Consider the following 13065-nt stretch of genomic DNA (forward strand, 5'->3'; position numbering starts at 1 on the left):
CCAGACATGATCTTTACTTCTGAAAAATGATGCATGCTTAACCTGTGAAAGCTTGCATCCCTCGTTGCTTACATCAACTGGTGGGGGCCACAAAGAAGCATCCTCTCTATCCTTGGGATTCCCCCGCCCAGGGAGAGCCACGGCTGGGAGGGGCTTCTGCCTTCTTCATCCATCCTTGGTCCTATGCTGCGGGGGGATCTCTCTGCTCAAGATGTAGCCAGGGTGGATTTATATTTCCATACCTCCCCCGCCAGACCTGGAGCCCCTCAAGCAGAACTCGCTCTCCTGTTGAATATTACCTCAAGGTGCGCACAAAGAAGGCACTCTACAAATGCTTGCGACTAAAAGACAGAATTCTGAGGTGAAGACTCCTATGTGGGGGACAGTGCCGCCAAGTCCTCAGCCTGAACCCCAGAACGCCTCTCTTTGATTTGGGGAATGGCTGAGGGGTGGGTCAGACCTTCTGATGTTTTCTCAGAAGTGGGACAGAAATGAGAACCTTTTGCTTATAATATCTTTTGGAGCCTGCCCACCCTCCCAGCCTTTAATCCCTGGCTCCCCCAGTGGGAGGGTTCCCCTTGTGCTAAGGTGTGGGGTCTGTTGGTGGGACCTCAGGAGTGCCCCTGTACTGGAAGAGCTTTGACGGGGATGTGTCACACTATAGACACATCGGTGGCCGCATCGACAGCCCCACTCTCCCCTTTCTACCTTGTCTTCTTCATGACCACCTGCTGTTTTTCCTTATTCCCAAATCATTTCTTATAATTTCACGACTGCAGCTGAGAAAGCTCCTTAACTCCCTCCCTTCCCCTCCTCCCCTCCCTTCTGTCAATCTTTGTGACCATATTGAAAATTATGCGTAGAAACAGAAAGCAAGGCGCTGAAAACAGCTCCTTGAAATGGCCAGCTTGTGAGCCACAGTGAACTGGTGTCAACTCATTATTCAGGTCACCAAGAGTATCTGCTGCCTGGCAACCATCCTGCCGTTGGATTTTCACGTGGGCTCAGAAGAATGCACAAGAAACAACAAAGTACGTGGGGACAGGCCAAAGTTCCCCAGTGCCAACCCCCTCTCCCCAAAGGGCATCCTGGGTTTGTGTCTGATTTCGGTTTTGTGCCAAATTGAGAGCCCTCCTCTAATGAGAGGAAAGGAAGGTGATTTGCTCACAGGGATCAACTCCCTGCCTGAAGCACCTAACCAGACCACAAAGGTGGGAGCGCACATTTTTGTCAAGCGGAAAACAGTCGCAACTGTCCACCTTCCCTCCAAATCACATCGTCTCGGGTTCGAAGGCTTGCTTTCCTTCAGCCGAAATGTTGGTTTTTGACATTAAATACACCCCCTCCCCCCAAGATTCAGAGTGCCAGGGCTGGGCCTTAATGCTCTTCCTAAAGTGGTTCTTGTGATACAGACAATGTTGGGGCACAGTGTGGAGGAGCTGGGGGCCCACTGGAGGAAGGGGAAATCCTTTCCAGTATGGGGATTACACAGTCGGTCGGAGCTAGACCTCTGGCCTGGGTTCTGCTCTGCTCCGGAAGACACACCCGCTTCCCCTTTCCTACCAATGCTCCCCTCCCCCAAGATTATCAACATGAAGACAATTTTCATGACAAAAGCCATTTTATGGACAGCGATGGATGTTTTCCTTGGACATTTGTTTGGAGAAATGTGAGAACATGCTACCTGACAAACTCACGTGTTTTTAGTGTTAAGGAAGTTAGAAAACAGAGAGGGTCCCTTTCACAATTCCCCCTCATCCCCAGGCGATTCTGGGTGACCCGCAGTTGGAGCCAGAGTTTCTCAGAACATTCTCCAGCTAAAGGGTCTCAGCTCACACAGGCAGGTGGATCGTGGGTTTGGAACCTGGCTTTGCTGCAGCCTCCGAGGGCTGTACACCTTATAAGGCTCTGCTTTGCCAAACAGAAGAAAGGTGATAGCTCAATAGGGGTTAAACGTCCTGACAAAGCAGCATTCCAACGAATGTCGGGCAGATGGACAGATGGATGGATGCATGGGGGGGGGGGAATGTATCTGAAACAACATCTAGATTCCCCAGAAAACAATAATGACTCACTGGTATTTCACATAACAGCTATCCTTGGAAAGTGCTAGAGATTTGTCTGGCTCATACTGCACCTCTAGTGAAGTTGCAAAAAAGGTGCCCCATTCAGACAAATGTCACCCATACCAGGTCCCCAGGTTGGTGAGTGGCTCTATTTCAGCCGCCGTTGTCCCCTCAGTCACATGGGGTGACTGGGCCATTGCTTTGCAACAAAGGAGCCTGGACTGGTCCCCCAACATGGGAGAAAGAGTGCGGCTAAGACTTTAGCCTTGTCCAGAGCTGGTCACGTGCTGACCTGAATGTTCCTTTTGATTGCACTAACTCTTCCCACTTACTCATAACACGCCCCCCATTGGAACATGCTTTCAACTGCTAACTGTTTTCCATGAATTACCATCCTCTAATTCTCCACAAAGCTTTCTCATTGTGTGAGATAATGAGAAGCAGATACATAAACAGTAATGCCGAGTGTACTTGCAAGGTTGGGGAAGCTTCCATCTGCGGAAGTCCTAAGCCCCCTGGAGAGGAGGGGGCAACGCAAAGGCAAAGAACTTGAATTGTGACAAAGAGTACATTCTAGGAAGCCATGCATAGGGGGAGACTAAGGTGGATAAAGGACACAGTAGGTAGTGCCCCTTCCATTCTTACTGTGCAGACAGGGTTACGGAATTAGGAACCACAGGGAAATGTGCCGGAAGAGGAGCCGGAGTGAGCGGTCGTTTTCTGGGGGCTGGGTGTGGGGCTGCGGGCCTCCCACGAATCACCTTGCTTATTCCTCCTGACCCCACATGGGACACCTGAGGATCGGAGAGGGAAAGTGATTTTCCCCAGATTTCATCTGCAGGGAAATGGAGGGGGAGGACAGAAGAGCACATGGAGAGGGTGCGGGGTCCTTGGGGGAAGTTCACAGAGCTGACATGTAGCAGGGTTAGGAGCAGAAGCACGCGCAGCGGAGCCCCAGCTTATACAGGAACCCAGGGGTCCGATAACCTCTCTGGCCCATCGCTTAATTTTGTGGCCAAAGCCACCCTTACTACATAGTGTTTAGGGCTACTCTGATAGAGTCTCCCAGAGCCCAACACACTGAGTGTCTCTCCTTCTACCGAAGAATCACACAGACCCCTGTCCTAAGCCCCGGGGCAGGGACAGAAGTAGTCCCCTCACTCTCTGTCCCCGACTTCCACCTGAACCTGCCTGAGGACGGTCTCGGTCAAGTTGCCACTGAATCATGGTAAAGAGAAAGCATCTCTCCAAGCTACATTTACAAAATGTCCTCTGGACCTGGAGGAGTCACCCAGGTCTCCCAAAGAAACGTTCCAAAGGACACGGACGGTGAGGCATCCCTCTCAGAAGAAGGACAAAAAGGCTCAGAGTGATTAAGAACCACTCAGGCCTGGCCTCTCTGCGGAGCCCTTTCTGTCCAGGCTGAAAATGAGGTGCTGGGGAAGGAGTATTTCAGATAAAAGGCTTGTTTAATTTGTGAGATTAAACAAACAAACAGAAAAGGGTTGCCTGCTCTAGAAGGGTTTGCAGAAGGCAGTAGAAGAGTGTAGTCACGCCTAGGGGATCTGTTTGGAAGAAGAATGCTAAAGTACAAAATTTCCCTGAGAAAGGACTCCTCGGTTTGCCTTCTGAGCGGGGCAGGGGGTCCTCGGGAGGCCTCCACGCGGCTAGCAGACACTGCACTGAGCTCCACCGCCTCTCCAAGATGCCTCTGAATTCAGATCTGTGGCTGTCTGGAGTTGCAGACACTTCTCTTTGGTGGCACTCTCTTCTTGGAGAGAGGAAAAGTCGGTGAAAAACAATTGTTCTTCTCCCCTTAGAGACACTGACGTTGGCAGCCGTTTCATGCACGGCAAGCTCGTGGGGAGGGGCGCGTCAGACCCCTCTGTGACAGGAGAGGCAGCTTGCACGAGCGAACCTCACAGAGAATGCCTCAGTGTCCCCTCAGGCAAGCAATGGCAGCCAAGCAGCGAGGCGGTTTACACACATCTGATCTCCATGCTTCCTTGCTCAGCAACACCTAGCCTTAATCTGGCAGCTGGAGATGTCGGGGAGCGGGGGGGCGACGAGAAGGAATCACACACCACAGCTGCCTATCCGGAACCCTGGCAGCCTCTAGGAATACTTCTCTGCCTTTCATCCCGCACCCCGTCTTGGAAGTGCTTCTAGGAGAGAAGAGCGGGGAAGCCAAGGAGAGCGGGAATTTGAGGCCAATCCCAGGTCCTGTGCCCTAGGATGGGGGACACTATGTCAGTTGGCGATGCCTCTGGGGGGCGGTCCGTGGGGAGTGAGGATGGGGGTAAAAGAGGAGAGATGGTGATGGAAATTGGCAGAGATGGACCAGTTGGCACCAAAGAAACAGAACCTAAAACCCGAGGCAAACCCCAGCCAGCTCTGTCGCTACCCCAGAACGGGTCTCTCTCTCGTAAGACGGCTCCCCTCTTTGCCCAGGAGACAGACTGAGATGTTCACTTTCTCCTGGTTTCAGCTGGAGGAAAATGGAGCAGAACTGTGGAGAATGAAACCCAGAGATGGGCCCTATGGCTCTCAGAACTGGTCTGAGACATAAAACCCAGACTCACAGTCATTAATCAGAGATACTGATGTCCCTTTTATCATCCATCAGTGGTAGACACACGGGTTCTGAATCCTTCACGATAACAACCGCCCGTCCTGAGTACACCCGTGCCTGGGATTTCCACGGGTCTCTAACGGGGAGGGTACCAAACCCGATCTCTCTGCTCCTGTGTTGTTCAACGTCCCCAGCCTCTAATGTGAACAAAACCTCTGGCTTCTACTATTCTACTAAGAATAGCCACCTGGTTAACAACCACAGAGCTCTGACCACGGGCTTGCCATATTTTTACTGGCTTCTTTATTCTTCTTTTTTCTCTCATTGAAAAAGAAAGTACTGGTTAAGAGGAAATAATCCATCATCTTAATTATACCATTTTTTGGTTTTTTCTTTTCTTTTTCATTTGTTAAAGCTCAAATTTTAGAAAAAGATACATGACGGCACTATGTTTATAGCCGCTGCTTAAAAAAAAAAAAAAAAAAGGAAGAAAAAAAAATGCACACCCAGGCTACATTGTTTAAAATGTGACTCATAACAACAACAAAAGTCTTCTTACAAATCACATGACAACGAAGCTTATTCATTCTCCATCCTCCTTGTTCCTTCCCTACGCATTCTCTTTTTCTCTAAGGCTTGTTTCTCATCATTAGGGACTCACACCCTGGTTTACAATCAAAGTATACACACTAAGCAGAAAACACAAGGTGATTGGAATAAAAAGAAAATGTTTCATGGCAAGAAATGAGTAAGAGGCAGAGAATGAAAGACACTTTCAAATAGAAAAGATCAAGATATTCCTCATAAGACCCAGCCCAGAGGCCACTTTTATTGCGTTTCCTTAAAGATTTACCTAGTACACATCAGTCTCTCCTAAAGAATGAGATTGCTTCTGTCTCATGCTTAATTTATAATGGAAAAGAAAAACAACCTGGATTCAAAAAAAGCCGTGCTAACAATGTAACCGCCTATTGTTACTAGTGTTACACCATCAACTAACCACATCCTGCCTGCCCAAACCTGGTTTCTCTTTGTTTCCCTTTTTGAGTGAAAAGACTGACTTCATCCCAGGACACCCACACCCCCACCAGGGCTGCCGCTGACCAGGAGAGGAGCGCTGTGCCAGTCACTGACAAGGTTAGACAGAGCAAATGGTTACCCTGGGTAGAAGGCTTTGCTTGAATTCAAAACACAGAGCTGCATGCTGAGGTCAAAGCGGCCTCGGCCCCACAGAAGGCCGGCCCTGAGTTCACCTGGCTACCGCCTCCGAGTTCCAAGTACAACTTGCCAACGTGATAGAAATTGCTTATTTTCAATTCCAATCCTGCCCTTGACTTTACGTTCCTCGGTCAAGTCTCTGCCCCTCAGGACTTGGTTTCTTGCTTCCAGAATGCTCGCTCTCTCCAGAGGCAATAGCCAGGGGCCAGACCATGCCACCGGGAGCTGCTTTTGCTTAACACCGGAGTCAGCCCACCGGGAGCCCGCCGGAGATGCTTACCTTCCAGTCACTAAGCCCCGAGTTTATTTTGGCTAAGTGAGCGCTGCGGCTCTGATGATATTTTATTTATATATTTTGTGCACGAGAACATGACTGGACTGTGAAGCCTCACGGTAAACACAGCCTCAAGGAGAGCACATGTGCCCTGCTTTGTTGATTCTCTTAAGAAGCAAAGCACTTAGCCCCTGTACTTGTCAGTCATGGACCGAGACACGCCGGCTCGCATGCGACAGTGTCTGTGCCACTCCTGGATGTCTTTGGCCAGCCTTCCCGGGGGCTTGGAGTCTTAGTGAGCAGCCTTGACTGGCCCCACAGAGACGTTACCTTGGGTCCCGGAATTCCAAGAACTTGAAAGCAACTGTGATCCAAGTGAGTCACTTCCGACTCAGCTGCCCTGCCCACACTCAGACCCGCATGAACAGAAATCTCACGCACCGAGAGCATCAGCCCACGCCCAGGAACACACTCCTTACTTTCCAGGGTGCCGTGGGGAGTGGGGGCGGCGCTGGGGAGCCAAGGACGGGGGGAGAAAGCAAGAAATCGTATTCTGTGTCGGTCTGTCACTCTCTTTCCAGCCACTCTCTCTCCCCTCCTCCCCCCGCAGCTATTGTCTTAGAGGGTGATGAGTGGAAAATTACGCGCGATGATTTGGAGTCAAAAGCGCATCTAGGTGGCAAACCAGGAATTCGTCTCTTTCTAGCCATGAGCTGGACAGATTAATGAGAGTGAAGATAACGAGTCTAGACTTGAGATATAAAAATGACTTCCCTTATCTCTGGAATGCTGTCACCTCTGGGGTAAAGGCCAGCTGGGGTGAAGAGGGCACAGCAGGTCTCGCAACTGTTTGTATGAAAAACCCCAGGTGTCAGGTGACAGGCAGTGTGGGCGTGTGGTCTGCCACCCCGGCCAACAGAACTGAAGCCCTCGGACAGGCTTCTAGACACTCGGCACTGGCCCGCTGGGTGGGAACTGCACTGGTGCCAAGTCACTGGAGAGCAAGGAGGGCAGGAGGGGAACCACCACCCACGGACGGACCATGAGGCCAGCATCCCCAATTCTTCTCTCTCTGCTCTGCTCTTTACTAGGGAGAAAATGTCCTGTTCTGGTTTTCACGCCTGTATTCAAATGCTCTAACTCTAGCCAGCAAATGTGCCTCCTTGTTCCCTTCACCGGACACTGGCTCCAGAATTCTGCAACTTTTTCTCCGCAGGATCATCGCTCCTCGTGTCTTTTCCCTAACTTTCTACCCTCGCCAAACTGCCCGCACTGTCCCTCACTGCGGATTCATTGAGACTGCTGCCTTGGTGCCCTGCGGCTGGGAAGAAACCATCTTCAGGCGAAAATAAATCATTGCCACCTCATTTCACTTTTAATTTACTACTGATTTTTGTTGTTGTTCAGTCTCTCCCACAGCCTCTCCTTTCTCACCGCTCATGCATTTTCAGCCTCATTGCTCCCCGTTGGACAATGCAAGGCTGAAAGGTTTATCTGTAACCTATTTGTCTCTATTATAGGTTTCGAAACTTTAATTAAACAAGAGACGGTAACGATCTCAATCCTCTTTCCTGGAATCTACAGGTGTTGTTGGTGCCACCTAGTGGCGGGAAGGTGTGGCGTCTGTTTTCTCTTGAGAGATCTGTCAAGTTTGGAGGTGCCTCCCCTACACCAAATTCACATCACATGGGTGGAAGAAAAAGACATGCAAAACAAAATATTCTTTTTACCTTTAAAATTCTCACCTGCAAAAGCTGAGATGGGTTCTGGAGGAAAAAAAAAAGAAAAAAATATTGAGTTAGATAAGGGGTAGAAGTCATGGGGCAGGTTTAAGGTATAATGAAGATGATTTTTTGTAATACCCCATGAAAAGTGTCCCCATGTCTCCTCATGCTTGAGATTGTGTCTAACACATCAGCATCACAGGGGTTGGCAGGGGCAGGGGGAGAGCCCTAAAGTTGCTTTGGAACAAAAAGGACTTTATAGAGCAATGGGTCTCTGAAGCATTGTAATCAGTCATTTACCACTGATTACTTTCTCGGAGCCTGGATTACACGTAGATGCCCGGGGCCTGAAGGGGCTGGGGTGGTCCCAGCTGCTTCTGACATCATGGGGCACACACACATCCAGGACCCATGTGCCAAGAAAAGCACTCAGAAAGTGATCACAGTCACTCTGCCGAGTAGAGCAGGTCCCGTTCCTTCTCAGAATTCCCTCTTGCTTTTGGAAATGCCCATGGCGCTCTGGGAGATGGTCTGGATGGGTGGATGTGTGCATCTTCTGTGGGCTGTCTGCTCAGCACTTCTGTCCAAAGGGACAATCACGGTGTCCTTCCTGTGCTGGTCACGTGGCCTGCGGTATTTAATCTTACAGCTCTGGGATCCTGGGCGTTGAAGCTACTAGCTTCAAAGAAAACTAAAATTTTACCTCACCTGCCATCATTTGCCCTGCAATTCATTCATGTACAGGAGCAACGTGGGTAATCGTGTTATCAGTCTGATATAACATATGTACTATTTTAGCTCACCAGTGAAAGCTTCATTAAAAACATCAAACCCTTGCAGCATGTAATTCTGACTGGCAGCTGCTCTCATTCTCTAGCATTTTCTTTGCTAAAAGCTGGAGTCTGATGATGGGGTGTTGGCACCCTGAGTCTCCGTATACTTAATGCTTGTCTGTTTCTGAATGGGAACAGGAGATAGAAGACTTCACCTCGTTTCACACCCCTCCCATCCCGAATGCAGCCTAAGATACAACGATATTCATAGCCCACCTCCTGCATGGACGGTAGCTGTTCTCCCACTGGGTTCAACTGGGTTTGAAAATGGTGTGCTGCCTCCTCTTATATATCCCTGCCCCTGGTGTCTTATTTGGAAGACCCACAAAGAGACAGATATTCACGTACCCATACAGTTCTCCAGTGGGACATCAGTGCTTATCCGAATGTCGTCAATGGCAATTTCTCCTGAACGTCCTTTTCCTATGACTCCCTCAAACACAATCTAGAAGCCAGGAGAACAAGAGCCATGGTTAACTGAGGTTCAAACCATGCAAAGATTTCCAATTTTCTGTTAACCATAGCTTAAAGTGTGTGTGTGTGTGTGTGTGTGTGTGTGTATGTTACTGTACCTGGTACACATCTATTGACCACATGGCTAGAGTACTTGAAATCTTGATTTAAAAAGAATCAAATGCATATCTAAAGGGATTAAAAATATATATGACAAGGTGTGGATATTGTTGTCCAGTAACTGGAAAGTACTGATTAAAAGGACCAGAATCAAGACATGTTTAAAGGAGGGTTGAAATGTCCCTAGCCATGTCTGAGTTTTCTTTTCCATAAATCTTTCAAAATGCCCAATCCAGGTATTTGGAAATTCAGAGGACATAACAGATGGGAGTAAGGTGAGATACACAGTGTGCTGGGTTTGGACTGCCTTTGGCATAACGTTGTCTTATACCTCCATTATTACAACGAGGAGGGAAAGGATTTTCTCCTTCACCAATACTTGCCTGAACACCTACTATGTGCCAGGTGCAAGGATGGTTACAAAATTGAGCATACGGACCCTCTGCCCAGGGAACCTCACCATCTGGCGGGTGAGACAAAAATGCAAACAGGTCCTTGCAATACAGCGCACTGAGGTTTATAAATGGGAATGCAGGCGGGGTGGGGCGGAGCCCAGGACCCCTTACAACCTCCAGCTCGAGTGGAGGCTGCAGGCCGAAGGCCCTTGGCTCCGTGGTCTTCAATCATTCCTCACGCTCACCCTCCCCGGTTCTCTCCGCAGACGAGCACATGTCCTCTGGCAAGCTGAGCTAGCAGTTGGCTGCCTCACCAGCCATCTGTTGCTGCTTCTTGTCTGGGGAGGAGCAGGTTAATGCCTTGGCTGGTTCTGTCACCTCTTCCACAGTGCGCCTACTCCTACCCAAGCCTCAGCCACAGCTGCGCAAACCCATCTGTGCCTCAGTCTTTCGCTCTGTGGGGCAGAGATAACAGAGCCCAGCTCCTGCAGCTGTGGGGAGAGGAACCCCTTGTTGAGGAGCCTTTCGGGTCTGTGGGCCACTGAGTGCAAACAGCGGCGGCCCCTTCTATGTGCCCACCTGCCCCAGGGCGGGTCTGGCAGGATTTTGTCCTTTCCTTGGAGCACGAGGGGGCTAGGCAGGCTTCCTGCCTTGTTTGTGGAGGCTGGTGTGTGTTTATTTCCCTGGCTTCTGGGCCCCTTTGTCAGGCTACCTGATAGCAATCTAAACTAAACTGGAGAGAAGAAACATTTGTTGGGAAGATTTCAGCAATATAAAAGGCAATAGGAGGAACAAAGAACCAAGTCTGGGTGTAGAGATAGGCACATTTTGAATAACAAATAAGAGTGTCATTTAGTTGCCATGGCAATGTGAGGAACACAATGAAAACAGCGGCGCTTAACCACGTTCCCTAATGATGAATGGGCACGGCCCTCGGAAATCTTGAAATCTGGATCACAAAGATTCCCCTGGATCTCTGTACCTGCTCCCCGCCCATCACCGCCCTACCTGATACTCCATGTCATAGCTGGGCAAGATGATCCGCCCGTGTTTCCACTCGTCGCCCTGGTCCTCGCGGATGACCCAGAGGAGCTTGCTCTCCTGGCTGGCCTCGCGCACCACCTGCAGCGCCACCCCGCGGCCACCGGTGGCTTGGTACTGGAACTCCATGCACACGGGGCTTCGGGGCAGGTGCACGGGAGGGCTGATGAGCCGTGCGTACTGGCCCTCTCTCCGGCCGTCGCTCTGCAGCCGCAAGAAATTCCTGTCATCTGTAGGAAAGAAACCCAGAGGGTCCCGGTGAACACTGGGGAGAGAGACCAGTTTGAGGCCGTGCCCTCCCGCCCCGGGAAAGCCAGAACTGGAGTTTGGGGGTTGAGCTCTTGTTTATTCATGTCCTTGTTCTCCAGGCCCCGTGCTTCCTTCTCAAGGCTCTTTCCGAGCTTGGCTCAAAAGCGATTTCCTTTTGAAGCCTCTTTGGGAGCCTTTATGTCGGGTTGGTCTTTCCTGCCCGTTTCTCCATATCACTTTCTCTGTCTTGTCTGCAGATGGCACTTGGTGCGGTTGGCCTTCCGTCTTGGCTGGCAGTGTCTGTGTCTGTCTTCCCCCCCAGATTCGAAGATGCCAGACCCGCGTCTTATTCGCCATTGGCTCACCCAAAGGACCGATGCCGCCTAATGGACTAGATTATAAGGGGGCGAGGCGGCTGCGAGACCTGTGGAAGATCCCGGCCAGGCGACTTGTGCTTCAAGCCTTTGTCGTCTCGGCTGGGCACTGTCCAAATGGAAGACATTTAAAACAGTCTGTCTCTACCCGTGCCACTAGGAGGTACCTGGGCTCTAGTGACTGTCAGAAGCCAGCATCAACCTAAAGCGGAAGGGATGCTGGCTGTGGTGGGGTGGGGTTAAAGCCAGGGCGGCTGGACACTCTACTTCCTTCCCTGTCTGGGCCAAGGAGGCCAGAACTGGCCCTTTTCAGAAAGCGAGGCAAACAGAGCTCCGCCGAGAACGGGCGCAGTCATCGTCACTCACGAAGGCTATGTGTTTAATAGACAATATATGCTGGGTGGGAAATCAAGGTTTCACACCCCCAATGCTGGGAGGATGGGCCTTATGGCTGGTTACTTTGCAAATACATCAGACCCTGCGCAGACGATGGAGGTCTTGTTGCCATTTGCAGACCGCGTCCCCTGCAGACAGGGTATCGGGGCCTGTCCCTGCAAACCCAACAGGCACAGGAGCATTCCGGCCTCTTGTGCAGAACACAGGGTGGCGTTTGACGATCTCACTACCTCCTCTGGCCCCGAAACCTCCTAGGCTGAACTCTTCCACGAGGTGGCGGGGGCACGTTCACACCACACAGCCAGCCCCTCAAACACTTTAGAATCCCCTTCATCTGAGACGTGTGAACCCAGCTTTCTTATTCACCAGGGACTGTGAACATCCTGGGCTTGTTAGGGGAGAGCAGGCAAGGACCCCAGAGCCCCAAATCAACAGGGTTATTCTCTAGACCAGCGGTTCGCTGTTGCCGCCCCGGCTGACATCATTGTTTGAGCAAGAAGGAACGTGTCGCCGTCCTCCCATCACTGGCCCCCAAACCTCTCCTTCCTTCCTTCCCACAGCCATCTCTCTCCCTCCTTCCTGCCCCCCCAAGCCTCTCCAGTTAGATTCCCTAGGATTACTGCACCAAAAGCTACCCTCCCTTGCAGTCAAATCGGACCAGTTCAGGATGCATAGTTGGGATTGCGGTTTGTCTCCTTAACCATCCAGAACCACACGTCTAATACCCCAGCCCAGGAGAGCCCTTCAAGGCCAGAGTCAGCGCAGATAACTAAGCAGCGGTCCACAGCAAAAAATTTCGAAGGCGGTGATCTGCCAAGGGAGGAGACACGGGGGCCGCAACCAGACAGCTCCAAGATCTTCCAAACCTACGCCTTCTCCTATCAGATCTTATTACTACCGTTATTAATAATAATAAGTCATATTTGCAGAATGCTTTGCAGGTTTCCAAAGCGCGTTCACGAGCATTGTTTCGTCTAATCCTTCCTAAATGCCTTTGAGAGCCCTATCTTCTGACTGTTATTTGTACAATACGGAGAGACGGAGGTCAGTAAAGTTCAAGGGGCTCATCCAACGTGGAGAGGGTGGTGAGGTGCACAGCTGGACCTGACGTCGGATTTTCCGCCTCCCAGAAGTGGGGTCTTCACTTCAGCTATGCCCAGGTGCCCTCCCAGCGTGCAGGCAATCGGTCACTGTCTATTCAAGGCAAACTGGGCTCCACCCCCGACACCTGCCCCTGCTTCCACGTCTCCTTCCTGCCAGCCCACCCCCCACCAACTCTACCTCTCCCACCTCTTTTGCCAATTCTTCTCCAACCCATTCTGGCACATTCCAGCTACCGCCTCTTTTCTC

The 13065-nt window shown here is 50.8% G+C and overlaps 1 protein-coding gene across 4 annotated transcripts in view; it reads right to left on the reverse strand.

Annotated features, from left to right (window-relative positions):
* NRP2 (neuropilin 2) overlaps positions 1 to 13065 on the reverse strand; it is a 111371-nt gene that overhangs the window by 19727 nt on the left and 78579 nt on the right. For 2 of the 4 annotated variants that reach the window (XM_032859989.1, XM_032859991.1), the window contains exons 13-15: positions 10664 to 10926; positions 9036 to 9132; positions 7876 to 7896 (exon numbers count right to left, since the gene is read on the reverse strand). In XM_032859989.1, the coding sequence (XP_032715880.1) occupies positions 7876 to 7896; positions 9036 to 9132; positions 10664 to 10926 (381 nt within the window). Of the gene's footprint in view, positions 1 to 7860; positions 7897 to 9035; positions 9133 to 10663; positions 10927 to 13065 lie in introns of all 4 variants that reach the window. The other 2 variants (XM_032859988.1, XM_032859990.1) reach the window with 1 other exon arrangement.

This window comes from Lontra canadensis, unplaced genomic scaffold (assembly GCF_010015895.1).
Source record: "Lontra canadensis isolate GAN:19392208 unplaced genomic scaffold, GSC_riverotter_1.0 scaffold18, whole genome shotgun sequence".
In the NCBI taxonomy this organism is placed as follows: domain Eukaryota; kingdom Metazoa; phylum Chordata; class Mammalia; order Carnivora; family Mustelidae; genus Lontra; species Lontra canadensis.